The 26,819-nt window shown below is 66.3% G+C and overlaps 1 protein-coding gene across 1 annotated transcript in view; it reads right to left on the reverse strand.

Moving 5' to 3' along the window:
• The window catches only part of LOC136000911 (adhesion G protein-coupled receptor L1-like), a 36,479-nt gene extending 15,179 nt beyond the window's left edge, over nt 1-21,300 (reverse strand). The window contains 9 exon segments of the mRNA XM_065654910.1: nt 1,253-1,291; nt 2,262-2,447; nt 4,169-4,272; nt 4,972-5,361; nt 7,827-8,627; nt 15,688-15,702; nt 18,591-18,700; nt 19,471-19,684; nt 21,204-21,300. Of these exon segments, the coding sequence (XP_065510982.1) occupies nt 1,253-1,291; nt 2,262-2,447; nt 4,169-4,272; nt 4,972-5,361; nt 7,827-8,627; nt 15,688-15,702; nt 18,591-18,700; nt 19,471-19,684; nt 21,204-21,273 (1,929 nt within the window). The 5' untranslated portion in view covers nt 21,274-21,300.
• Nucleotides 21,301-26,819: the final 5,519 nt, after the last annotated feature.

The following is a 26,819-nucleotide window of genomic DNA, read 5'->3' on the forward strand; positions in this document are numbered from 1 at the left end:
TCCAGGCCACACCCCCCCGACACACCCACGCACTCAGGCCACACAGAATCACAGAATCACAGAATGTCAGGGATTGGAAGGGACCTCGAAAGATCATCCAGTCCAATCCCCCCGCCAGGGCAGGAACACCCAGGTGAGGTTACACAGGAAGGCGTCCAGGCGGGTTTTGAATGTCTCCAGAGAAGGAGAACCCACGACCTCCCTGGGCAGCCTGTTCCAGTGTTCCGTCACCCTCACTGAGAAGAAGTTTCTTCTCACATTTAAGTGGAACCTCTTGTGTTCCAGCTTGAACCCATTACCCCTTGTCTTACTGTTGGTTGTCACCGAGAAGAGCCTGGCTCCATCCTCGTGAGACCCACCCTTTATATATTTATAAACATTGATGAGGTCACCCCTCAGTCTCCTCTTCTCCAAGCTAAAGAGCCCCAGCTCCCTCAGCCTTTCCTCATAAGGGAGATGCTCCACTCCCTTCAGCATCTTTGTGGCCCTGCGCTGGACTCTCTCCAGCAGTTCCCTGTCCTTCTTGAACTGAGGGGCCCAGAACTGGACACAATATTCCAGATGAGGTCTCTGATCTGTCACCCCCTTGACACGCCCACACATTCAGGCCACACCCCCGTCACACCCACACACTCAGGCCACACCCCCTGACACGCCCACACACTCAGGCCACACCCCCGTCACACCCACACACTCAGGCCACACCCACTGACACACCCACACACTCAGGCCACACCCCCCAACATGCCCACACACTCAGGCCACACCCCCTGACACACCCACACACTCAGGCCACACCCCCCAACACGCCCACACACTCAGGCCACACCCCCTGACACACCCACACACTCAGGCCACACCCCCTGACACGCCCACACACACAGGCCCCACCCCCTGACACACCCACAGACTCAGACCCCGCCCCCAACATGCCCACACATTCAGGCCACACCCACCAGCAAAGCCCCTATCACCAGCCACACCCATGCAGAGACCCCGCCCCCAGGCCCCACCCACCAGCACCCCCCCCCCGCAGGGCAGAACTGCCCCTCCCACTGACCACGCCCACCGCACCAAGCCCCTCCCACTGACCCCACCCACTCCCCACAGGCCACGCCCATTGACCCCACACACTGCCTGCAATGGGCACAATGTCCCACCCCCACTAGGCCCCGCCCCCTCACAGGCCACACCCCCTCACAGGACCCGCCCCCTCACAGGCCACGCCCCCTCACAGGCCACGCCCCCTCACCTTGATGTAATCCTTACAGGTGCGTTCCCGCTTGTGCATCTGGGGGGACCCAACAGCGTCAGGCGGGGACCCCAACATATGGGGCGGGGACCCCACGTGTGGGGCTGCCAGACCCCCACGTGTGGGGCAGAGACCCCAATATTTGGGGCAGGAAAACGCCAATATTTGGGTTGTGAGAACTCCCAACATTTGGTGCAGGAGCACCCCAATATTTGGGGGGGGAAAAGGACTCTGATGTTTAGGGCAGGACCCCAATATTTGGGTCAGGAGAATCCCAATATTCAGGGCAGGAGAACCCCAACATTTGGGGCACAAGCACCCCAATATTTGGGGCAGGAGAACCCTAATATTTGGGGGAGGAGCACCCCGACATTTGGGGCAAGAGTATCCCAAAATTTGGGGCAGGAGTACCCCAATATTTGGGGCAGAACCCCAATATTTGTGGCAGGAGAACTCCAACATTTGGGGCACAAGCACCCCAATATTTGGGGCAGGAGAACCCCAATATTTAGGGAAGGAGATCCTCAACATTCGGGGGAGGAGCACCCCGACATTTGGGGCAAGAGTATCCCAATATTCGGGGCAGGAGCACCCCAATATTTGGGGCAGAACCCTAACATTTGGGGCAGGAGCACCCCAATATTTGGGGCAGAACCCTAACATTTGGGGTACAAGCAACCCAATATTTGGGGCAGGAGAACCCCAATATTTAGGCAAGGAGAACCCCAATATTTAGGACAGGAGAACCCAAATATTTGGGGCACGAGCATGCCAATATTCGGGGCAGAAGAACGCAAATATTTGGGGCAGAACCCCAACATTTGGGGTGAGATCACCCCAACATTTGACCGCAAGAAACCCCCGCGATCCGAGCGAGGGAGGCGCCGCGTTTGGCGCCCCGAGTCCCCCGCATCGTTCCACTCGCGGCTCCCCCGCCTCGGGGCCGGGGCGGGTTTGGGGGTTCCCGGGGCCGGGGCGGGTTTGGGGGTGTCTTTGGGGGTGTCCCCACCTTGTTGTAGTTCTTGCCGGCCGACTCGCGCTCCACGGGGCGCAGGGCCTGCAGCTGCGCGTCCAGGATGTCCAGGAGCTGCTCCAGCAGCCGCACGGCCGAGCTCACGTCCCCCGCGTACACGGGGCCCCGCGTGTGCCGCGCCAGCTCGCTGGCGATGTTGGCGGCGTTCTCCCCGCTCTTGATCTGCGGGGGGACGGGGGGGCGGTCGGGGGGGGGACCCCGAGATCCCCCCCTGGGGTTGCCAGGGGTGGGGGGATCTTGGGGTAACCCCTTGAATAAGGATCCCCCACCCCAATGGGTCCCTGTGGGATGGGGATGCCCTGATGGTCCATTGAAGGATGTTGGGGGGCACAAGGGATCGGGGGGGGACCAAGGGATTTGGGGGGACACAGGGGATTTGGGGGGGTCTCTGACTAAGTAGGGGTGTTGGGTTGGGGCCCTGAGGATGGTGGGGTTCCCAGGGGTGGGGGGATCTTGGGGTAACCCCCTGGGGGGGATCCCCCACCCCAATGGGTCCCTGTGGGATGGGGATGCCCTGATGGTGCATTGAAGGATGTTGGGGGGCACAGGGGATTTGGGGGGATAGAGAGGATTTAGGGGGCACAGGAGATTTTGGGGAGGGTCAAGGGGGTACCCTGATGTCCCCCTGGGGGGACACGGGAGTGGGGGGATCTTGGGGTAACCCCCTGGGGGGGGATCCCCCACCCCAATGGGTCCCTGTGGGATGGGGATGCCCTGATGGTCCATTGAAGGATGTTGGGGGGCACAAGGGATCTGGGGAGGGACCAAAGGATTTGGGGGGACACAGGGGATTTGGGGGGGTCTCTGGCTAAGTAGGGGTGTTGGGTCGGGGTCCTGAGGATGGTGGGGTTGCCAGGGGTGGGGGGATCTTGGGGTAACCCCTTGAATAAGGATCCCCCACCCCAATGGGTCCCTGTGGGATGGGGATGCCCTGATGGTGCATTGAAGGATGTTGGGGGGCACAGGGGATTTGGGGGGATAGAGAGGATTTAGGGGGCACAGGAGATTTTGGGGAGGGCCAAGGGGGTACCCTGATGTCCCCCTGGGGGGACACGGGAGTGGGGGGATCTTGGGGTAACCCCCTGGCGGGGGATCCCCCACCCCAATGGGTCCCTGTGGGATGGGGATGCCCTGATGGTCCATTGAAGGATGTTGGGGGGCACAAGGGATCTGGGGGGGGACCAAGGGATTTGGGGGGACACAGGGGATTTGGGGGGGTCTCTGGCTAAGTAGGGGTGTTGGGTCGGGGTCCTGAGGATGGTGGGGTTCCCAGGGGTGGGGGGATCTTGGGGTAACCCCCTGGGGGGGATCCCCCACCCCAATGGGTCCCTGTGGGATGGGGATGCCCTGATGGTGCATTGAAGGATGTTGGGGGGCACAGGGGATTTGGGGGGGCATAGGGGATTTGGGGGGGGGCACAGGGGATTTGGGGGGTCTCTGACTAAGTAGGGGTGTTGGATCAGGGTCCTGAGGATGGTGGGGTTCCCAGGGGTGGGGGGATCTTGGGGTAACCCCCTGGGGGGGATCCCCCACCCCAATGGGTCCCTGTGGGATGGGGATGCCCTGATGGTGCATTGAAGGATGTTGGGGGGCACAGGGGATTTGGGGGGGGGCACAGGGGATTTGGGGGGTCTCTGGCTGGGTGGGGGTGTTGGGGTGTGGGTGGGGGGTCCCCAGGGTGGGGTCTCTGGGGTTGGGGGGGGTCCTGGTGAGGCATTGAGGGTCACGATATGAGTCCCTGAAGTGGGGGAGTGTCCCCATTTTTGGGGAGTGTCCCCATTTTTGGGGAGTGTCCCCATTTTTGGGGGTGATCCCCGTTTTGGGGGAGCGTCCCCATTTTGAGGGGGGTGTCTCTGGTTTTGGGCCCCCCCCCCCCCCGGTACCTTCTGGGCCACCTGGTTGACCCAGGGGCTGGTGCAGTTGCTGAGGTCGGGTCCCCGCGGGTTCCAGACCCCCAGCCCCAGCAGGCACTGGAAGGACGCGATGCCTGGGGGGGCACAGGGGGTCAGGGACACCCCACCCCCCAAAGCCCCCCATAGCCCCCCAAAACCCCCATCCCCATAGCCCCCCAAAGCCCTCATAGCCCCCCAGTACCCCCATAGCCCCCCAAAGCCCCCCATAACCCCCATCTCCATAGCCCCCCAGTACCCCCATAGCCCCCCAGTACCCCCATAGCCCCCCAAAGCCCCCCATAGCCCCCATCCCCATAGCCCCCCCCAGTACCTCCATCTCCATAGCCCCCCGTGCCCCCCCAAAACCCCCATCCCCATGGACCCCAGTACCCCCATAACCCCCAGTACCCCCATGTCCCCCATAGCCCCTCAGTACCCCCATGTCCCCCATAACCCCCCCGGACCCCCAGTACCCCCATGCCCCCCAGTACCCCCATAACCCCCATAGCCCCCCAGTACCCCCATGCCCCCCATAACCCCTCAGGACCCCCATGCCCCCCAGGACCCCCATGCCCCCCATAACCCCTCAGTACCCACATGCCCCCCAGTACCCCCATAACCCCCCAGGACCCCCATACCCCCCAGTACCCCCATGCCCCCCATAACCCCTCAGGACCCCCAGTACCCCCATGCCCCCCATAGCCCCTCAGGACCCCCAGTACCCCCATGCCCCCCATGCCCCCCACGCCCCCCAGGACCCCTATGCCCCCCATAACCCCCGTGTCCCCCCGTACCGCGGGTGCCCTTGGGACAGGGTCTCTCCACCAGCACCCCCTGCTGCGCCGCCGGCCACTGCACCCTGCGCACCTCCCTGGCCTCGCACAGCCGCGCCGGCCCCCCCGCGACCCCCCCGGGCCCCCCCGGCGGGCGGCGGGACGCGGCGGGGGGGGGCGGGGGCGGCGGGACCCCCACCCCGCTATTGGGGGGGCCCGGGGAACCGGGGGGACCCCCGGGGGTGGCGGCGCTGTGGGCGGGACCGGGGCCGGGGGGGGCCCCGGGGGGGGGCCCCGGGCGGGGGGTGAGGGGTCCCCGTTTTGCTGTGGGGGTGGGGCCGGGGGCTGGGGAGCTCTGGGGGGCCGTGGGGCGCGGGGGGGGCGCGCTGGGGGACGGCGTCGTCACCAGACCTGGGGGGGGGGGGAAAATTGGGGAGGGGGTCAGGGAGCGGCAGAGCCCCCCCCGAACCCCAATAGAGGGAATGCAGCATTGGGGTGCCCCCATCAGCCCCCTGAGCCCAGGTTGGGGGGGGCACCCCCTAAGTGACCCCAGGGTTCCCCCCAAGTGACTGGGGCACCCCCAAAGTGAACAGGGACCCCAGGGCTCCCCCCAAGTGACTGGGGCATCCCCAAAAGTGAACAGGGACCCCAGGGCTCCCCCCAAGGGACTGGGGCACCCCCAAAGTAAAACTGTACCCCCAGAGCTCTCCTAAGGTATCTGAGGCTGCACCCCCAAAGTTAAACAGGACCCCCAAGTGTCTGGGTTGCCCCTAAAGTGAAATGGGACCCCCAGGTGTCTGGGGCACCCCCAAAGTAACCTGGACCCCCAGGGCTCTCCTAAGGTGTCTGGGGCTGCACCCCCAAAGTAAAACGGGACCCCAGGTACCTGGGTCGCCCCCAAAGTAAAACGGGACCCCCAGAGCTCTAAGGTGTCTGGGGCTGCACCCCCAAAGTAAAATGGGACCCCAGGTGCCTGGGTCACCCCCAAAGTGAAATGGGACCCCCAGAGCTCTCCTAAGGTGTTTGAGGCTGCACCCCCAAAGTAAAACGGGACCCCCAGGTGTCTGGGTCACCCTCAAAGTGAAACGGGACCCCCAAGTACCTGAGTCACCCCTAAAGTGACATGGGACCCCCAGAGCTCACCTAAGCTGTCTGGGGCTGCACCCCCAAAGTAAAATGGGACCCGCAGGTATCTGAGTCACCCCCAAAGTGAAATGGGACCCCCAGAGCTCACCTAAGGTGTCGGGGGCTGCACCCCCAAACTAAAATGGGACCCAGGTGTCTGGGTCACCCTCAAAGTGAAACGGGACCCCCAAGTACCTGAGTCACCCCTAAAGTGAAATGGGACCCCCAGAGCTCTAAGGTGTCTGGGGCTGCACCCCCAAACTAAAATGGGACCCCAGGTGCCTGGGTCACCCCCAAAGTGAAATGGGACCCCCAGAGCTCCCCTAAGCTGTCTGAGGCTGCACCCCCAAAGTGAAATGGGACCCCCAGGTACCTGAGTCACCCCTAAAGTGAAATGGGACCCCCAGAGCTCTCCTAAGGTGTCTGGGGCTGCACCCCCAAAGTAAAACCGGACCCCAGGTGTCTAGGTCGCCCTCAAAGTGAAATGGGACCCCCAGGTGTCTGGGGCACCCCAAAATTAAAACGGGACCCCCAGGTGCCTGGGTCGCCCGCAAAGTAAAACGGGACCCCCAGGTACCTGGGTCACCCCCAAAGTGAAATGGGACCCCCAGAGCTCTAAGGTGTCTGGGGCTGCACCCCCAAAGTAAAACGGGACCCCAGGTGCCTGGGTCGCCCCCAAAGTGAAATTGGACCCCCAGAGCTCTAAGGTGTCTGAGGCTGCACCCCCAAACTAAAGTGGGACCCCCAGGTACCTGGGTCACCCCCAAAGTGACATGGGACCCCCAGAGCTCTCCTAAGGTGTCTGGGGCTGCACCCCCAAAGTAAAATGGGACCCGCAGGTATCTGGGTCACCCCCAAAGTGAAATGGGACCCTCAGAGCTCTGCTAAGCTGAGGCTGCACCCCCAAACTAAAACAGGACCCCCAGGTGCCTGGGTCACCCCCAAAGTGACATGGGACCCCCAGAGCTCTCCTAAGGTGTCTGGGGCTGCACCCCCAAACTAAAACGGGACCCCAGGTGCCTGGGTCACCCCTAAAGTGAAATGGGACCCCCAGAGCTCTAAGGTGTCTGGGGCTGCACCCCCAAACTAAAACAGGACCCCCAGGTGTCTAGGTCACCCTCAAAGTGAAACGGGACCCCCAGGTGTCTGGGGCACCCCAAAATTAAAACGGGACCCCCAGGTGCCTGGGTCATCCGCAAAGTAAAACGGGACCCCCAGGTATCTGAGTCACCCCCAAAGTGAAATGGGACCCTCAGAGCTCTCCTAAGCTGAGGCTGCACCCCTAAACTAAAATGGGACCCCCAGGTGTCTGGGTCACCCCCAAAGTAAAACAGGACCCCCTGAGCTCTCCTAAGGTGTCTGGGGCTGCACCCCCAAAGTAAAACGGGACCCCAGGTGCCTGGGTCACCCCTAAAGTGAAATGGGACCCTCAGAGCTCTAAGGTGTCGGGGGCTGCACCCCCAAACTAAAATGGGACCCCAGGTGCCTGGGTCACCCCCAAAGTGAAACGGGACCCCCAAGTACCTGAGTCACCCCTAAAGTGAAATGGGACCCCCAGAGCTCTAAGGTGTCTGGGGCCGCACCCCAAACTAAAATGGGACCCGCAGGTATCTGAGTCACCCCCAAAGTGACATGGGACCCCCAGAGCTCTCCTAAGGTGTCTGGGGCTGCACCCCCAAACTAAAACGGGACCCCAGGTGCCTGGGTCACCCCCAAAGTGACCCGGGCCCCCCATTCCCCTCCCCGCTCACCGTCGCCGGGCTCGGGCGGCCCGAACTCCAGCCCGTATCTGACGAGGAAATGGTTGTTCCAGACGTAGAGCTGGTTGTCGCGGGGGTTGTAGCCCACGGACGACACGTACTGGTAGGGGTTGGGGAACGGCATCTCCACGGCGCGGCCGCGGTTGGCGTGCGTGTCGAAGGCGTAGGCCACGCGGTTGCCGGCCGCCTCGCTGTCGTCGTCCACGTAGACGCTGCGCACCACGTAGAGCGTCCCGCACGCCATGAAGGCGTTGGACGCCGCGCGCTTGTCGTAGCCCGTCTCCCAGGTGCCCTCGAAGCGCAGCGTGTAGGGGTTGAGCTGGCTCAGCACCAGCCGCCCGCCGTTGCCCTCGGTGGCGTAAATCACCCACAGCCCGTCCTCGTCCACCGCCAGGTCCAGGTCGGTTTTGCCGCCCCAGCGGTAGGGGGACGTGTCGTGGTAGTTGGCGGCGCCCACCACGGTCTCGCCGCTCTTGATGCGGGTGCGCAGGTCGTACTTGACGATGTTGCGCGTGCGCTCCTTGTTGTAGAACACGGCGCCGTCGTAGACGACGAAGCCGGTGCCGTCGACGCGGTTGGGCAGGCGGTAGGTGGTGGTGTGGCGGGCGCCCACGAAGTCGTCCCAGGACGCGTACTCGGTGAGCGTGTCGGTGCGGTACGGCACCCAGGGCATGACGTACAGCCGGTCGCCCGCTTGCAGGGGGTCGCGGCACCAGGCGCCCGCTTGGTGCTGGGACTCGTGGCTGGAGGTGGGGGCGCCGATGCGCTGCAGGGTGCCCGGGCACACGAAGACTGCGGGGGGACGGGGGTGGGACACGGGGGGACGGGGGCGGACGGGGGGACGGACAGGGGGATGTGGGGACAGACGGGGGGATGTGGGGATGGACATCGGGACAGACGGGGGGACGTGGGGATGGACATGGGGACAGACGTGGGGATGGACATGGGGACAGACGGGGGACGTGGGGATGGACATGGGGACAGACGTGGGGATGGACATGGGGACAGACGGGGGACGTGGGGATGGACATGGGGACAGACAGGGGGATGTGGGGATGGACATCGGGACAGACGGGGGGACGTGGGGATGGACATGGGGACAGACGTGGGGACGGACATGGGGACAGACAGGGGGATGTGGGGATGGACATGGGGACAGACGGGGGGACGTGGGGACAGACGGGGGGACGTGGGGATGGACATGGGGACAGACATGGGGACGGACATGGGGAGAGACAGGGGGATGTGGGGATGGACGGGGGGACAGACGGGGGGACGTGGGGATGGACATGGGGACAGACGTGGGGACGGACATGGGGACAGACAGGGGGATGTGGGGATGGACGGGGGGACAGACAGGGGGATGTGGGGATGGACATGGGGACAGACGGGGGACATGGGGATGGACATGGGGACAGACAGGGGGACGTGGGGATGGACATGGGGACAGACGTGGGGACGGACATGGGGACAGACGGGGGACGTGGGGATGGACATGGGGACAGACAGGGGGACGTGGGGATGGACGTGGGGACAGACGGGGCGACGTGGGGATGGACATGGGGACAGACGTGGGGACGGACATGGGGACAGACAGGGGGATGTGGGGATGGACGTGGGGACAGACAGGGGGACAGGCATGGGGACAGACGGGGGCATGTGGGGATGGACGTGAGGATGGACGTGAGGATGGACAGGGGGATGGACAGGGGGACAGATGGGGGGATGGACATGGGGATGGATGTGGGGACAGACAAGGGGATGTAGGGATGGACATAGGGATGGACATAGGGATGGACATGGGGACAGACGGGTGGATGTGGGGGGGACAGGGGGACAGATGGGAGAGGGGGGACAGAGGGTGGACATGGGGACAGACCGGGGGACATGGGGATGGACACGGGGATGGGCATGGGGAGGGGGGGACAGGGGGTGGACACAGGGACAGACATGGGGACGGACGGAGGGGGGGACGGGAGGGGGACATGGGGACAGACAGGGGGACAGACAGGGGGACAGACGTGGGAACATGAGGAGGGAGGAACAGGGAGGTGGACACAGGGACAGCCATAGGGACACAGGGACGGACACAGGAAAGGACACAGGGACAGACATGGGGACAGACAGAGGGACACAGGGACAGGCAGAGAGAGTCAACAGCAAACACAGGGACGGGGGGACGGACATGGGGACAGGGACAGACATGGGGACAAGGAGGGACACGAGGCCAGACAGAGGGACAGGGAGCAGGTGGGGACAGCCAGAGGGATGGGGACAGACGGACACAGGGCCAGCCGGGGGGACAGGGAGGGGACAGAGGGGACGGGGCGGGGGGGACAGATGGACACAGGGCCAGCCGGGGGGACAGGGGGACGGGGGGGGACAGCAGAAGCAGGAGAGAAAAGAGAAGCGGTTCATCAGTGGCCAGGGGGGCCCCATGGGCGGGGGGGGACGGGGGGGACAGGGGGGGACCCCGACCCCAGGAGGGGACATTGGGGACCCCGGGGGGAGGAAGACACGGGGTGGGGGGGGGGAGGGTGTCCCTTATCCAGGGAGGGGACAAAGGGAAGGACACAAAATGGGGGGGGGGACAGGGGTGAGGGGGGGACACCCCGTCTGTCCCCCCCCAGTGAACCCAGGCATCCGGGCCCCCCCTTTTTTTTTTGGGGGGGGGCAGCACCCTGAGGGGGGGGCAGCTCTCCCTGGGCGGGGGGGGGGACCCCTAAACTGAGGGAACCTTAAATTGGGGGGGCCTTAAACTGGGGGGGGGCTGTTCCCACCCCCCCCGGGCCCACAGCCAGGGTTGATCGAGCGCGACGGAGACATCGGGGGGCGGGGGGGGGGGAACGGGGGGACCCCCCCGGTGCGGGGGACGGGAGGGGAGGGACGGGACCCCCCCGGTTTGGGGGTGCGGGGGGGGTCGGGGGGTGCGCGTGGTCCCGCTGTCCGGCGCCGGCTGCAGAGAGGCTGGGGGAGAGAAACGGGGGGGTTAGCGCTGCGGGGAGAGAAAGGGGGGGACACGGGGGGGACACGGGGGGGGACACATGGGGAAGGGGGGGGTGACCCCCCCCCCAGGGCAGAGACACCCCAAAATGTCCCGCCTCCCCACAGCGGGGGTCTCTGCGCCGGGGGGACACAGCGGCCGGGCCAGGTTGGGGACCCCCCCATGGTGGGGGGGGGTGTCACACTGGGGGACCCAGGCGTCCGGGCCCCCCCTCTACACTGACCCGCTTGGGGGACCCAGGCGTCCGGGCCCCCCCTCTACACTGACCCGCTTGGGGGACCCAGGCGTCCGGGCCCCCCCCTACACTGACCCGCTTGGGGGACCCAGGCGTCCGGGCCCCCCCACACTGACCCTCTTGGGGGACCCAGGCGTCCGGGTCCCCCCACACTGACCCCCTTAGGGGACCCAGGCGTCCGGGCCCCCCCTACACTGACCCGCTTGGGGGACCCAGGCATCCGGGTCCCCCCACACTGACCCCCTTAGGGGACCCAGGCGTCCAGGCTCCCTGTACACTGACCCCTTTGGGGGACCCAGGCGTCCGGGCCCCCTCTACACTGAACCTCACTAGGGGGACCCAGGCGTCCGGGTCCCTCCTGCACTGACTCACTTGGGGGACCCAGGCGTCCGGGCCCCCCCCTACACTGACCCTCTTGGGGGACCCAGGCGTCCGGGCCCCCCCAACCCCCCAGCTCTAGGGGGGCTCCATCCTGACCCGACCCCCTCCTGGGGGGCACACGCGTGTGCAAAGGACTGGGGGGCGGGGGCTCGTGCGTAGCACACGCGTGTGCAAGGGGGACGGGGGGGCTGCATGCACGTGTGAGGTCACAGGTGGGCGTGTGCAAGTCCTCGCACGCGGGTGTGTGAGCCGGCGGTGCACACGCGTGTGCGCGACCTCGGTGTCCACGTGACCCACGTGTCACTGTCCTCCCCCCCGCCGTGCACGCGAACACACGCGTGTCTGAAGCATGAACACGCGTGTTCGTGCAACGGCAACCCCCCCCAACGCGTGTGCAAGAGCCCCCACACCCGCGTGCTCCCCTGTGCGCTCACACGCGCGTGCGGCTGTTTGCACGGGGCTTGCACACGCGCGTGCCCGCACCTCCCGGCGTGCTCGCCCACACGTGTCCCCATCGCACACGCGTGTGCGTGGCGGCGGGGCTGTGGGATCCCGTGTGCACGAGGGCACCGCGTGCACGAGGGCCGTGGCAGCGCACGAGCCGCGTGTGGACAAAGTGCCACGCGTGTGCAAAGTCCCACGTGCGTGCCGGAGCACACTCGGATGCGCACGAGGGCCGTGAAGGCACCAGGACCCTCGTGTTCACGAGGACCCGAGCGTCCACGTGTGCTGTGAATGCACAAGGACCCACAGGGCTTGTGAATGCACAAGTGCTCGTGTGTGCACGAGGACCCACGTTTAAATGAGGACTCGTGTGTGCATGAGAGTCCACATGTCCATGAGGACCCAGATGTGCACGAGGACCGTGAATGCACAAGGACCCACCGGTATACGAGGAACCAAACATGCACGAGGGCCGTGAAGACACGAGGACCCATGTGTCCACGAGGACTCGTGTCCTGGAGGACCCACGTGTGCACGAGGGCTGTGAAGGCACGAGGACCCAGGTGTACACGAGAACTTGTGCATGCATGAGGAGCCATGTGTGCACAAGGAGCCATGTGTGCACAAGCATCCATGTGTGCGTGAGAACTCGTGGGTGCACGAGGACCCCCCTGTACACAAGGGTTGTGAATGCACCAGGACCCCCATGTGCGCGAGGATCCATGTGTGCACCAGGACCTCCACGTCCACGAGGGTCGTGAACGCACCAGGACTCCCATGTGCACGAGGATCTTCGTGAGCACGAGGGTTGTGAACGCACTGGGACCCCCATGTGCACGAGGGCCCACGTGTGCACGAGGGCTGTAAACAGATCAGGACCCCCATGCACACGAGGACCCCCATGTGCACGAGGATCTGTGTGTGCACCAGGACCCCCACGTGCACGAGGGTTGTGAACACACCAGGACCCCCATGTACATGGGGGCTGTGAACACACCGGGACCCCCACGTGCACGAGGACCCTCGTGATCACGAGAGCTGTGAACGCACCAGGACCCCCATGTGCACGAGGGCTGTGAACGCACCAGGACCCTCACGTGCACGAGGGCTGTGAACGCACCAGGACCCTCACGTGCACAAGGGCTGTGAACACACCGGGACCCCCATGTGCACGAGGGCTGTGAACACACCAGGACCCCCATGTACATGGGGGCTGTGAACACACAGGGACCCCCACGTGCACGAGGACCCTCGTGACCACGAGAGCTGTGAACACACCAGGACCCCCATGTGCACGAGGACCCTTGTGATCACGAGAGCTGTGAACACACCGGGACCCCCATGTACACGGGGGCTGTGAACACACAGGGACCCCCACGTGCACGAGGACCCTCGTGATCACGAGAGCTGTGAACGCACCGGGACCCCCACGTGCACGAGGACCCTCGTGAGCTGTGAACACACCGGGACCCCCGTGACCGCACGAGCCCCCGCTGTGCCCGCCCCCCCCCCCCCAAATTCTGTTGCCCCGGGGTGGGGGGGGGGAAGGGGTTGGGGGGAGGGTCGGGGGGTCCCCGCTGGGGGAGGGGGGGCGGGGAGGGGAGACTCACAGGCTCGGGGGGGCCCCGCGGTCCGGGGGGCAGAGGCGGGAGGGACCGCGGCCCTGCGGGAGGAGGAGGAGGAGAGAGACACGTTAGGGGCCCCCCCGCCCGTCGGGGGCCCCCCCGCCCATGGGGCCCCCCCGCCCATCGGCGCCGTCCTGGGCACCTGTGGGAAGAAGCCGCCGGCCCCCCCCCCCCCGGCCCCCCCGCCCCCCGCGGCCCCGCTCCCCGCACAGACAGACAGACAGACATGGGGGGGAGGGGCAACCCTGGCTGTGCCCCCGGGGAACCCCCCGGACCCACAACTGCCCCACAACTGGCCTGACTGCCCCCCCCCGGTGACCCACAACTGGCCTGAGTGACCCACAACTGACCTACAACTGGCCTGACTGTGCCCCCCCGTGACACACAACTGCCCCACAACTGGCCTGAGTGACCCCCCATGACCCACAACTGCCCCACAACTGGCCCAGCTGACCCACAACTGCCCCACAACTGGCCTGAGTGACCCCCCATGACCCACAACTGCCCCACAACTGGCCCAGCTGACCCACAACTGCCCCACAACTGGCCTGACTGACTCACAACTGACCCACAACTGACCTGACTGCCCCCCCCCCAGTAACCCACAACTGGCCTGACTGCCCCACAACTGCCCCACAACTGGCCTGACTGCCCCACAACTGGCCTCACTGCCTCCCCAGTGACCCACAACTGGCCTGACTACCCCCCCAGTGACCCACAACTGCCCCACAACTGGCCTGACTACCCCCCCAGTGACCCACAACTGCCCCATAACTGTCCTGACTACCCCCCCAGTGACCCACAACTGCCCCACAACTGGCCTGACTGCCCCCCCCTAGTGACCCACAACTGGCCTGACCCACAACTGCCCCACAACTGGCCTGACTGCCCCACAACTGCCCCACAACTGGCCTGACTGCCCCACAACTGGCCTCACTGCCTCCCCAGTGACCCACAACTGGCCTGACTACCCCCCCATGACCCACAACTGCCCCATAACTGTCCTGACTACCCCCCCAGTGACCCACAACTGCCCCATAACTGGCCTGGCTGCCCCCCCAGTGACCCACAACTGGCCTGTGTGCCCCCCAAGTGTCCTGGCTGCCCCGCCAGTGCCCCCCAACCGCCCCCACCGCCCAACTCCTCTAACTGCCCCATGTCCCCAGCTGCCCCCCAAGTACCCCTGCCTGCCCCCTAAGTGCCCCCACGCTGCCCCAGGGCCCCCCCGGAGCTGCCCCTGTCCTCAGTGGCGGGGGACGCTGGTTTATTTTTTTTGGGGGAGGGGGGGGGTTGATTTTGGGGTGTCTTTGCAGCATCTGGGGGGGGTGGAGGGACAAGGGGGGGTCGCGGGGCTCCTGGGTGCCCCCCCGGCCCCTCCCCCCCGCCCCCCCCGTACTTACGGTGTCACCCGGGGGGGCCCCCCCGGCCCTGGGGGGGGGAGGGGACAGAAAGGGGGGGAACGAGGGGACGGGGCGGGGGGGACACTTTGGGGGTCCCCACGGGTCCTTTAAGGGGATTTGGGGGGACCCTGGGGGGGGGGGGGGGGGGCTGGGGACACTTTGGGGTCCCCGTGGGGTTGCGGGGGGGGGTCCTGGGGGGGGAGTCCTGGGGGGGGGTCCCTCAAGGGGACATGGGGGTCACGGTCCCCTGGGGGGGTCCCCAAAGGTTCTGGGGGGATCTGGGGGGGGGTCCCAGAGGGTCCTGGGGACCCCCAAGGGGACACTGGGAGGGGCCCAGGGACACTAATTAGAACTAATGAGGATTGAAGGGGGGGGGGGGGGGGCAATTAACCCCCTCCTGCCCCTGCGCTAAAGGGGGGGGGTAAAGGGAGATTTGGGGGTTCAGGGGATAAAGGGAGATTTGGGGGTTCGGGGGGGACTGGGAGGGTCAGGTGGGGGTTTGGGGCAAAACTGGGAGGGTTTGGGGCAAAACTGGGAGGATTTGGGGATTCTGGGAGGTTGGGAGGGGGTCAGAGGGATTTGGGGGGTGAAATGGGGGGTTTGGGGGTGCGGGGGTCAGGATTTGGGGTGAAAATGAGGGATTTGGGGGTGCAGGATCGGGGGGTCTGGGGGGGGTCGGGGGGGGTGTGGGGGTCTGGGGGTTTTGGGGGGGGGTGTGGGGGTCTGGGGGGGTCCCAGGGGCCGGAGCGAAGGGTCGTGTTACCTTTTTGTTCCACTTCTACTTTTAGCATCGGAAGAAAAGGCAGGAGGAGAGAGCGGGGGGGGGACGGGGGGGGGACGGGGGGGGGACGGGGACGGGGTGGGGGGACGGGGGGGGTGGGGGGGGGACGGGGGGGGTGGGGACACACGGGCGGGGGGGGGGGTGGGAGGGGGGGGGGCGAGAGAGGAGACAAAGAGAAAAGAGATTAAACGGCTTCGGCCCCCCGGCCCCACTGCTGGGGGGGCCCTGGGGGGTGACCCCCCCCCTGCTTGGGGACATTGGGGGCCCCTGTGCCCCCCCCCCCAGTCCCCCGGCCCCATGGGGCAGCCGGGGACCCTGTGCCCCCTTTTTTGGGGGGGTCCCTGAGCCCTTTGGGGGGGCCCTGTGCCCCCTCCCCCAGCTGAGGGGTGGGGGGGGACGGACACGGAGGGGGGAGGATGGACGGACAGACGGATGGAGACGTGGAAGGACAGATGGATGGACGGACAGACGGATGGATGAGGGGTGAAGGGATGGACAGACAAAGGCATGAAAGGCAGGATGGACAGACAGACAGATGGGGGAGTGAAAGGACACGTAACAGGACGGACAGACAAACGGACAGACAGGTAAAAAGCCGGACGGACAGACAGACGCGCACTAGAAAGGCCGAGTGGGAGAGCAGAGAGAGGGACAGACGCACGGGCAGATGGACGGACGGGCGAGAGGACGGACAGAGGGACAGGGGAGGACGGATGGATAACGGGATCCAGACAGATGGACGGGCACAAGGATGGGCGAAGGGATGGACAGACGGACAGAACCGACAGATAGGGGGGACAGACGGGGAGACCGATGGAGGGACGGACAAGGGGACGGGCAGGACGGATGACACGACAGCCAGCGGCTGGCCGGACAGACGGACGGACAGGGCTCCCCCCTCAGCTCTGGTGGGGGCTGGGCAGCGCCCGGACGCCTGGGTCCCCCCAGGTCCCCCCTCCGCCCCCCCTGGAGGAAGAAGGAAGGAGAGAGAGAGAGACGGCGGCGGCGGCGGCGGCGGGGGGGGCTCTGCCCCACGGTTGGGGGGGCTCTGCCCCACGGCGCACACCTGCAAAGGAAGAGGGCGCCCGTGCCCCGCTCCCCCCGCCCCACAGCCCCCGCCCTGCCCCACGGCCCCCGCCCCACGGCCCCCGCCCCACGGCACCGCGAGCACGGCACCGGCACGGGGGATGGGCGCTGGGCGCGCTCTGCCGTGTTCTTGGCGTGTTCTTGGCGTGTTCTTGGCGTGTTCTTGGCGTGTGCATGTGCTTGGCATGTGTGTGCCCGGTACACGCTTGGTGCGTGTTTAGCACGTACATGTGTGTGCCCAGCACATGTGGGCCTGGCCTGTGCTTAGTGTGTGCACGTGTGTGCCCAGCGTGCGCTTGGCATGTGCGTGTGCTTGGCACGTGCTTGGCATGTGCATGCCCAGCGTGTACTTGGTGTGTGCTGAGCGTGTACTTAACATGTATATGGGTGCACCCAGCGTGCGCTTGGCATGTGCTCAGCGTGTGCTTGTGTGTGCCCAACACGTCCTTGGCGTGTGCGTACCCAGGACATGCTCAGTGTGTATTTAATATGTATTTAATATGTAGATGTGTGTGCCCAGCACGTGCGTGCCTGGCGCGTGCTTAGCGTGTGCTTGCCATGTGCGTGCCCAGCGTGCGCTTGGCATGTGCTGGTCCAGCGTGTGCTTAGCATGTGCGTGCCCAGCAAGGGCTTGGCGCGTGCTTAGCGTGTCTGTGTCCATGCCCAGCGTGTGCTTGGCGTGTGCTTAGCGTGTGCGTGCCCAGCATGGCCCAGGCGCGTCCCCGTGCGGTGCCGCGGGTCCCGGTGCTTTTCCCTCCGGCGGCTCCGGCGGCGGCTGCAAAGCAAAGGGGGGGTCAGGGGGGGTCCCCACGACGGCGCCTGAGGGGAGAGACGGGACCGACCCCCCCAAAGCGAGGGGACACGGGGGTCAGACCCCAACTTGGGGGGGGGGACACACACACGGCGGGGGGGGCTCCATAAATAAGGGGATTGGCCCCAAATCTGGGGTGGGACACAAGCGGTTTGGGGACCCCAAGAGGGGAGGGGGCTGCACCCCCAAATCCATGGGGGGGACGTGGCAGCCCCCCATGTCTGGGGGGGCCACAGGGGACCCTGCAGCACCCCCCGACCTCCCCCCCAGCGTCACCTGGGGGCTCCCACAATGCCATGGGGCACGGTGCGGGGGGGCACGGCGTGGGGGGGCACGGCTGCCCCCCCACTTCTGGGAGGCCCATGGGGGGTGGGACTTCCTGGCTTGCCCTGTCTGGGGGGGTCCCTGCCCCCCCTCAGGTCACCCTTCATCACCCCTCCCCCCCAGGTGAGGACCCAGGTATTCGGGTGCCCCCAGGGGTGGGCGGCACAAGGGAGGGGGCCCTGGGGGGGCTGGGTGCCATGGGGTGGGTATTACAGGTGCTGTGGGTGCTGCAGGCGCTATGGGGCAGGACGCTGTGGGGCTGCATGATGCCAGTGCTGCGGGTGCAGGTGCTGTGGGGCTGGGTGCTATAAGGCATAATGCTGTGGGTGCTGTGGGGTGGGTGCTGTATGTCTGTGTGCCGTGGGTGCTGTGGGGCAGGACCCTTGAGTGCTGTGAGTGCCATGGGGTGGGTGCTGTGGGGCAGGCTGCTGTAGGCGCTGTGGGTCTGGGTGCCACGGGGTGCTGTGGGTCTGCGTGCCATGGGTGCTGTGGGGCAGGACTCTGTGGGTGCCATGAGTTGCTGTGGGTCTGGGTGCCGTGGGTGCTGTGGGGCAGGACTCGCTGCACCTCCAGGTACTTGCAGGTGCCGGGGCAGGGGTTGCTGTGGGGCGGGGGTTGCTGTGGGGCGGGGGTTGCTGTGGGGCGGGGCGGCGGCAGCACTCACTGTAGGGCACGCAGTCGTACTGCACCTCCAGATACTTGTAGGTGCCCGGGCAAGGGTCAGGGAAGGCGTCGGAACCGGCCACCACCACACACTGCGTCCGGTTGTTGCACCTGCGGGGACAGGACATGGCGCTGGGGACGCTGGGGACGCTGGGGACACAGCGCTGGGGACAGCGGGGACGGGGGACACAGCGCTGGAGACAGCGGGGACGGGGGACACAGCGCTGGAGACAGTGGAGACAGCGGGGACAGGGCACACGGCCCTGGGGACAGTGGGGACAGTGGGGACAGCAGGGACAGGGCACACAGCCCTGGGGACAGTGGGGACAGTGGGGACAGCGGGGACGGGACACAGCACTTGGGACAGCAGGGACAGGGGACACGGCTGTGGGGACAGCGGGGACAGGGGACACGGCACTGGCACAGCAGGCACAGGGACACTACGTGTGCTCGTGGCTCCTGCCTGTCCCCATGTCCCCACGCCTCCAACACGGCCCCACAGGTCCTACAGGTCCTTGTCCTCCTACACGTCCCCATGAGTGCCCCATGTCCCTACACCTCCTACGTGTTCTCATGTCCCCAAGCCTCCTACGTGCCCCCACGTGTCCCCCAATTATCTCCATGTCCGGATGTCCCCTACATGTTCCCATATCTCCTACATGTTTTCATGTCCCCACATCCTCATGCATCCTACATGTCCCCAAGCTTCCTACTTGTCCCCAACATGTCCCCATCCTCCCATGTGTCTCCACGTCTCCCACGTGTCCCCTATGTGTCCCCATATCTCCTACTTGTTCCCATGTCCCCACAGGTCCTACCTGTCCCCACACCTCCTACCTGTCCCCACGTCCCTGGGGTGTCCCCACGTGTCCCCCCAGTACCTCTGGGCCATGATCTTGAAGGCGTCGGGCAGGTAGCACTGGACGTTCTCCATCTGGAAGGGGTCGGCGTCGCAGATCTTGTCGTCGGTGCGCCCGTAGTTGGCGTTCTCCACCATGACCACGTCGCTGCCCGGGCACCGCAGCTCGATGGGGTACCCCTCGCACGCCAGCTCCCGCCGCACCAGCCCGAAGGGCAGCCCGGCCCGGCTCAGCCCTGCAGGGGGGACGCCTGGGTCCCTGCACGCCCCACGCCCACGACCCCCCTCCCGCACCCCTGGGTCCGCTATGTCCCACACAGCTGTGTCACCTACACCCCACCCACCTGGGTCTTTGTCCTACACACCTGTGTCCCCCTTGGCCCGGACTCCTGGGTCCCCTGTGTCCCACATCCCCGAGTCCCCCTTGCCCTGGACTCCTGGGTCCCCTACGTCCCACACTCCTGGGTCCCCCATGTCCTGCATGCCTGGGTCCCCCCTAACTTGCATGTCTGAGTCACCCTTGTTCCGGATGCCTGGGTCCCCTATGTCCTGCACACCTGGGTCTTTGCCCTACACACCTGGGTCTTTGCCCTACACACCTGGGTCTCCCTTGCCCCGGACGCCTGGGTCCCCTATGTCCCGCACACCTGGGTCCCCCTTGCCCCAGACTCCTGGGTCCCTACGTCCCACATACCTGGGTCCCCCACATCCCGCACACCTGGGTCCCCCACGTCCCGCACACCTGGGTCCCACCTAACTTGCATGTCTGGGTCACTCTTGTTCCGGACGCCTGGGTCCCCTGTGCTCCCGGACGCCTGTGTCCTCTGCACGCCTGGGTCCCCCCTGCTTCAGGGTCCCCTCCATCCCGGACGCCTGGGTCCCCTCGTGCTCCCGGACACCCCTACAGGCCCCTTGCACGAGCATCGCACAAGTCTCGCACAAGCTCTGCCCAGGGCTCGCACAAGCTCTGCCCAGGGCTCGCACAAGCGTTGCAGACCCCTCAGCTGGGCTCCTCCCAGAGACCTCGCACGAGCCTCACGCCGGCCTTGCACAGACGCGCGCTCCTCACTTCAGCCTTGCACAAGCCCGTGCATCTCTTGGGTGTTGTACAGGCCTCGCACGAGCCAGCGTGCACATGCCTTGCACGAGCCTTGCACACCCCTTGCTCAGGCCCTGCACACCACTCGCACGGGCCCTGCACATCCTTTGCACGAGCCTTGCACACCCCTTGCTCAGGCCCTGCACACCACTTGCACGGGCCCTGCACATCCTTTGCACGAGTCTTGCACACCCCTTGCACGGGTCTTGCACACCCCTTGCACGGGTCTTGCACACCCCTTGCATGAGCCTCGCATAAGCCTTGAACACCCCTTGCACAGACCTTGCGCACCCCTTGCTCGGGCCCCGCACACTCCTTGCACAGGTCTTGCACACCCCTTGCGCGGGCCTTGCACACCCCTCGCACAAGCCTCACACACCCCTTGCACGAGCCAGCGTGCACATGCCTTGCACGCCCCTTGCTCAGGCCCTGCACATCCCTTGCACGCCTCTTACACGGGTCTTGCAACCCCTTGCACGCCCCTTGCAAGCCCCTTGCACACCCAGGGGACTCAGGCGTCCGGGCACCTCCCACTCCCGCTCCATAATGGACCCAGGCGTCCGGGTGGACCCCTCCCCACAGTGTCCCCCAGCATCCTGGTGCCCCCCGAACGGACCCAGGTGTCCGGGTGCCCCCCACCCGCCCCGGGTGCGTACCTTGGGTGGCGGAGGTGACGAGGACGGCGGTGACGAGGAGGCTGCGCAGGGCGGGGGCGGGGCGGGCCATGGCGGGGGAGGGGCGCTGCCAGCCCCCCACGGCCTCACCGGGCACCGACCTGCGGGAGAGAGGGGGGGTCAGAGTTGGGGGGGGGGAACCCAGGCGTCCGGGGCTGTGTCCCCCTCCCTAAAACCACAGAGGGACCCAGGCATCCGGTGCAGCTGGGGGAGGGGGATCAGGACGCCATTGGGGGCATCCCAGGGATTAATGGAGGGGGGATTTAACAGAGCGGGGGACCCAGGCATCCGGGTCCCCCCACCCGGAGCATCTAGACCACCCCCCCCCATCCAGAAGGGACCCAGGCGTCCGAGCGCCCCCCTCCCGCCTAATCCGCGGCTCAGCAGCCCCTGGAAAGGGGACTAAAGCCGATTATGGTTCCCCCCCCCGCGCAGGGGACCCAGGCGTTCGGGCCCCCCCCCCGCCCCACCGCGCTCACCCGGTGCGGGGGATGGGGCCGCGGTGCATTGTGGGAAGCTCAGCCCCGGCCGGGCAGCTCCCATCCGGCGCGTTGCCAGGGAGACGGCGCCGCGGTGCATTGTGGGAAACTCACCAGACACCCCCCCCCCCGCCCCAAAAGTGATGGGGAGGCCGTGGGGCATTGTGGGAACCAAGCAGAGGGGGGGCCCGCAACACCTTCCCAGCATGCCTTGCACCACCCCCCCCCCCCGGGGGGGACCCAGGCGCCCAAGGACCCCCCCACCGGCCCCCCCACCCCAAAGGACCCAGTGGGACCCACCCCAGCCCATGGGGAAACTGAGGCACAAAGGGGGGGGCTCCACTCCCCCCAACCCCGCCGGACGCCTGGGTCCTTGGCAGGGGCCCCGGCAGGGACCCAGGCATTCGGGGGGGGACCCAGGCATTCGGGGGGGGACCCAGGCATGCCCCCCCCCCGTGCCTCAGTATCCTTATGGGGAGGGAGGGGGGAAACCAGACCAACCCCCCCAAAATAATAAAGGCGGAGCTGCCCCTCCCCAACAGCCCCCCCAGAGGGAAAGGTGTAATTTGGGGGGGCCCTGTGTCCCCAACAACGGGCGGGTGGTCACAGTATGGTGCTGACAGTGCCCCCCCAAATTCTTCCCTCCTCATTTCATGTCCCCCCCCACTGCACAGACACCCCCCCCTTTTGCATGGTGCACATCTGCGATCTTCATGCCCCCCCCCCATTCCACAGCCCCCCCCCCAACTGCACGGTGCTCCCCACTTTGCACAGCCCCCCCCTTTGCACAACCTCCTCTCCAGCTCCCCCACACTGCACGGGCTCCCCCCATTTTTACACAGACCCCCCCCTCATTGCACACCCCACACCCCCCCCCCCCCCCCCGGTTTGCACCGTGTCCCCCCATCACAAGGACCCCCCCAGTTTGCACAGCAGCCCCCCGGAATTGCACAGCCCCCTCCGTTTGCATGGCACCTCTGCAGTTTTCACAGCCCCCCCCCCCCCCCTATTTTGCAAAGGGCCCCCCTCATTTCACAGCCCCCCCTCTTTTTGCGAAGGGCCCCCCCGCACAGCACTCCCCCCTCGGTTTGCACAGTCCCCTCCCTTTTGCAAAGGGTCTCCCCGCATTGTACACCCCCCCCGGCTTGCACAGCCTCCTCCCGGTTTGCACAGCCCCCCCCTTTTGCAAAGGAACCCCCCTGGTTTGCACACCCCCCCATTTGCACCCCCACTTCTTTTGCAAAGGACCCCCCCTGGTTTGCACACCCCCCCATTTGCACCCCCCCCCTCTTTTGCAAAGGACCCCCCCTGGTTTGCACACCCCCCCATTTGCACCCCCCCCCCTCTTTTGCAAAGGGCCCCCGCCGCGCTTTGCACAGCCCCCCCCTCCCCAATTTGCACGATCCCTCCCGGCTTGCACTCCCCCCGCCTTTTGCAAAGGGCCCCCCCCGGTTTGCACAGCCTCCCCCCGCATTACACAAACCCCCCCGTTTGCACAGCCCCTCCCGCATTACACAGACCCCTCCCGCATTACACAGCCCCCCCCGCATTACACAAACCCCCCCGGGTTGCACGCCCCCCCCCCCCGGTTTGCACGCCCCCCCCCGCATTACACAGACCCCCCCCGGCTTGCGCGGCCCCTCCCGCATTACACAGACCCCCCCGGCTTGCACGGCCCCTCCCGCATTACACAGACCCCCCCTGGTTTGCACAGCCCCCCCCGCATTACACAAACCCCCCCGGTTTGCACGCCCCCCTCCCCGCATTACACAGACCCCCCCCGGCTTGCACAGCCCCTCCCGCATTACACAGACCCCCCCGGGTTTGCACGCCCCCCCCCCCCCCCGCATTACACAGACCCCCCCGGCTTGCACGGCCCCCCCCGCATTACACAGACCCCCCCCCCGCTTTGCACGCCACCCCCCCCGCTTTGCACGGCCCCCCCCGTACCTGCGGGGGCGCGCGGGCCCGGGGGGGCAGCTCCATGCGGCGCGCGGCGCGGGCGGTGCGGGCGGCGCGAACCCCCCCCCCACCCCCCCCCCCAAAAAAAAAAACCAAAAAACCGGCGGCCACCGCCGACAGCGCCCCCCCGTGGAGCGCGCCCGCCACGCCCGGGCCCGGCCCCCCGCCTGTCAATCACCGCGGGGGCGGGAAAAAAAAAGGGGGGGGGGGAAGTATGTAAAGGGTCGTTAAATGGGGGGGGGCACCAGATAAAGGGCTGCTAATTGGAGGGGTCTCCAGGTAAGAGTTGTTAGCTGAGGGGGGGGCACGATATAAAAGCCATTAATTAGGGGGGGTACCAGGTAGAAGTTGTTAACGGGGGGGGGGGCACAGGTAAAGAGCCGTTAACTGGGGGGGGGGAGGCAACAGGTAAAAGCCGTTAACTGGGGGGGGCACAGGTAAAGAGCCATTAACTGGGGGGGCACCATGTAAAAACCATTAATTGGTGGGGTACCAGGTAAAAGCCATTAATTGGTGGGGGTACCAGGTAAAAAGCTGTTAACTGGGGGGGGGGCACCAGGTAAAGAGCCTTTAACTAAGCGGGGGGCACCATGTAAAAGCCATTAACGGGGGGGGGGGGAGGGGGGGCACCATGTAAAAACCATTAATTGGTGGGGTACCAAGTAAAAGCCATTAATTGGTGGGGGTACCAGGTAAAAAGCTGTTAACGGGGGGGGGGGGGCACCAGGTAAAAGCCATTAATTGGTGGGGGTACCAGGTAAAAGCTGTTAACTGGGGGGGGGGGCACCAGCTTAAGAGCCTTTAACTGAGGGGGGGGTACCAGGTAAAAAGCTGTTAACTGGGGGGGGGGGCACAGATAAAGAGCCATTAACTGGGGGTGGGCACTATGTATAAACCATAAACTAATGGGGGGGCCACCGTGTAAAAGCCACTAATGGGGAGGGGGGGCCACGGTGTAAAAAGCATTAACTGGGGCGGGGGGCACCGTGTAAAGGGCCGTTAAATGGGGGGGGGCACCTCGTAAAAACCATGAACGGGGGGGGGGCAACGGGTAAAAGGCGCTAATTGGGGGGGGGACGCACACAAGGTGTGAGGGAGGGATCGTGTGAGGGACCGAAAAAGGGCGGGAACGCGGGAGGGGCCGGTTCCTCACCCCGAGAAACGGGCGGGAGCCGCCCGAGGGACCAGAAATACAATAAATTACAGTGATAAATTAAACAATCAAGAGTAATATAGCGGAAACTGAGTTTAGGGGCCCGTAGCTGTGTAAAAAGCCCCTAAACGGGGGGGAATGAGGGGAGCGTCAAAGCAGCGGGAAAAGGCGGGAACCCTGTGAGGGGCCGGTAATGGCGGCGGGGGGGGCAGCGATCGCCTGAGGGGGCCGGTGGTGGCGGGGGGGGGAGCGGGAGGACCCGCTGGGCGGGGATCGGTACCTGGTGGCCGTGAGTCGGGGTCCCGGTGACAACGGGGACCGGGGGCGGCCGCCCGCCCCCTTCCCGGGGCTGCCGGGCGGAAACGGGGACGCCGGAAGTGGGCGGGGCGACAGCTCGGCCCCGCCCCCGGGACCAACCACAGGCTGAGGCTCATTAGGCCAATTAGTGAGGGCGGGGCATCCCCCGCTAATGAGTAATTAAGAGCGGCCGCTGCAACAGGAGCCGTGTTAGCGACCGTAATTATTACTAGCGCTGCTTAGCATATGCTAATGAGCTGGGGTAATTAAGCAGCAGGTTGATGATGAGCTCGTTAATTGAAAGGGGTGCAATTAATGACAGGGCTCGTTAAGGCGCGGGGGACAACAGGGCCGTGCTGATGAGTGTGGCCTGATGAAGGGAGGGGTGTGGCTTCATTAGGTTAATTAGCGGGGCTCGGGGGGTGTCCCGCGCGAGGCGCCGGCACGCGGCCGCGCGTGGCCGACCCCTGCGCATGCGCGCCCCGACGCAGGTGGGCGGGGCCGCCGCCTTCGTCCCGCCCCCTCGCCCTCCCCATTGGCAGAGTGGTGATGGGGCGGGGCTTGGGGCTTAAGCCCCGCCTACCTCCGGGCCGGGTACCAATGGGCGTCGGGGGGCGGAGCGAGCGGCCAGACGGAGCGCGGGGCCGGCCGGGGCAGGACACGGGCAGCGCCGCCGCCGCCGCCGGGATGGGCGGGGAGCTGGAGGGCGGTGAGCGGCCGGACGGGCACCGGGGGCTGGGCGGAGGCGGGGCCGGCCGGTGGGAGGCGGGACCGGCCGGCAGGAGGCGGGACCGGAGGGGACCGCGTTCGGCGGAGGTGAACCGGACTTGAGGGAACGGGGTCGAACTAAGCGGGGCTGCGACCGGAGGAACCGGGGCGGGGCACCGGGCTGAACGTGGTGGGGGGGGCTGTGCCAACCGGGGAAGGCACCGGACCAGCCGGTATCTCCCCGCCCAGGGTGGGGAGCGCGGGGGTGGGGCTGGAGGGAAGGGGCGGGGCCTGTGTGGTTGCCCTGGCGACAGGGCGGGGCTTGGAGGAAAGGGGCGGGGCGCTGGGGTTGCCATGGGGACGAGAGGGTTGCCTGGGGAAAGGGGCGGGGCATGGCGGGGTTGCCATGGGGATGGGGCGGGGTCTAGTGGAAAGGGGTGGGGCAAGCTGGGCGTTGCCATGGGGATTGGGGCGGGGTCTGCACGGGAAGGGGCGGGGCTTGTGCAGGTGTCTCCTGGGTCCTAGAGGGAGGGTGCGGGCCCGGACGCCTGGCTTCCCCCGGGGGCTCCGTGAACAATAGCTGGGGGGACAGCAACGGGTGTTGGGGCACTGGGGGGGACCCCGGGGGTTTAGAAGACCTGGGAGCAACTGAGGGGACATTGAGTGGACACTGAGGGGGTGTTGGGGGGATCTGGGGGGCGTTGGGGACCCTATCCCAAGCTAGGGTCTATTTGGGGACCCAGGAGGCACTGGGGGGCCGAGGGGATGCTACAGGGTCATTAGGTTACCTGGGGGGTACTCGTGGGTATTGGGGTGCTGGGGGCGTTATTGAGGGACCAGGGGGACCCCAGCCCGACTCGGGGGGTCCCTGAGAGGCCACCGAGGGGTCAATGGCCCCCAGGGGGGCACCGTGGGGCTGGGACCCCCTGTTCCAGCTGTGGGTGCAGCTGCTGCTGTGGGGGCTGCTGCTGGGGCGGCTCCTCCGCTACAGGGGGGCCT

Source organism: Caloenas nicobarica, chromosome 36 (genome assembly GCF_036013445.1).
Source record: "Caloenas nicobarica isolate bCalNic1 chromosome 36, bCalNic1.hap1, whole genome shotgun sequence".
Taxonomy (NCBI): domain Eukaryota; kingdom Metazoa; phylum Chordata; class Aves; order Columbiformes; family Columbidae; genus Caloenas; species Caloenas nicobarica.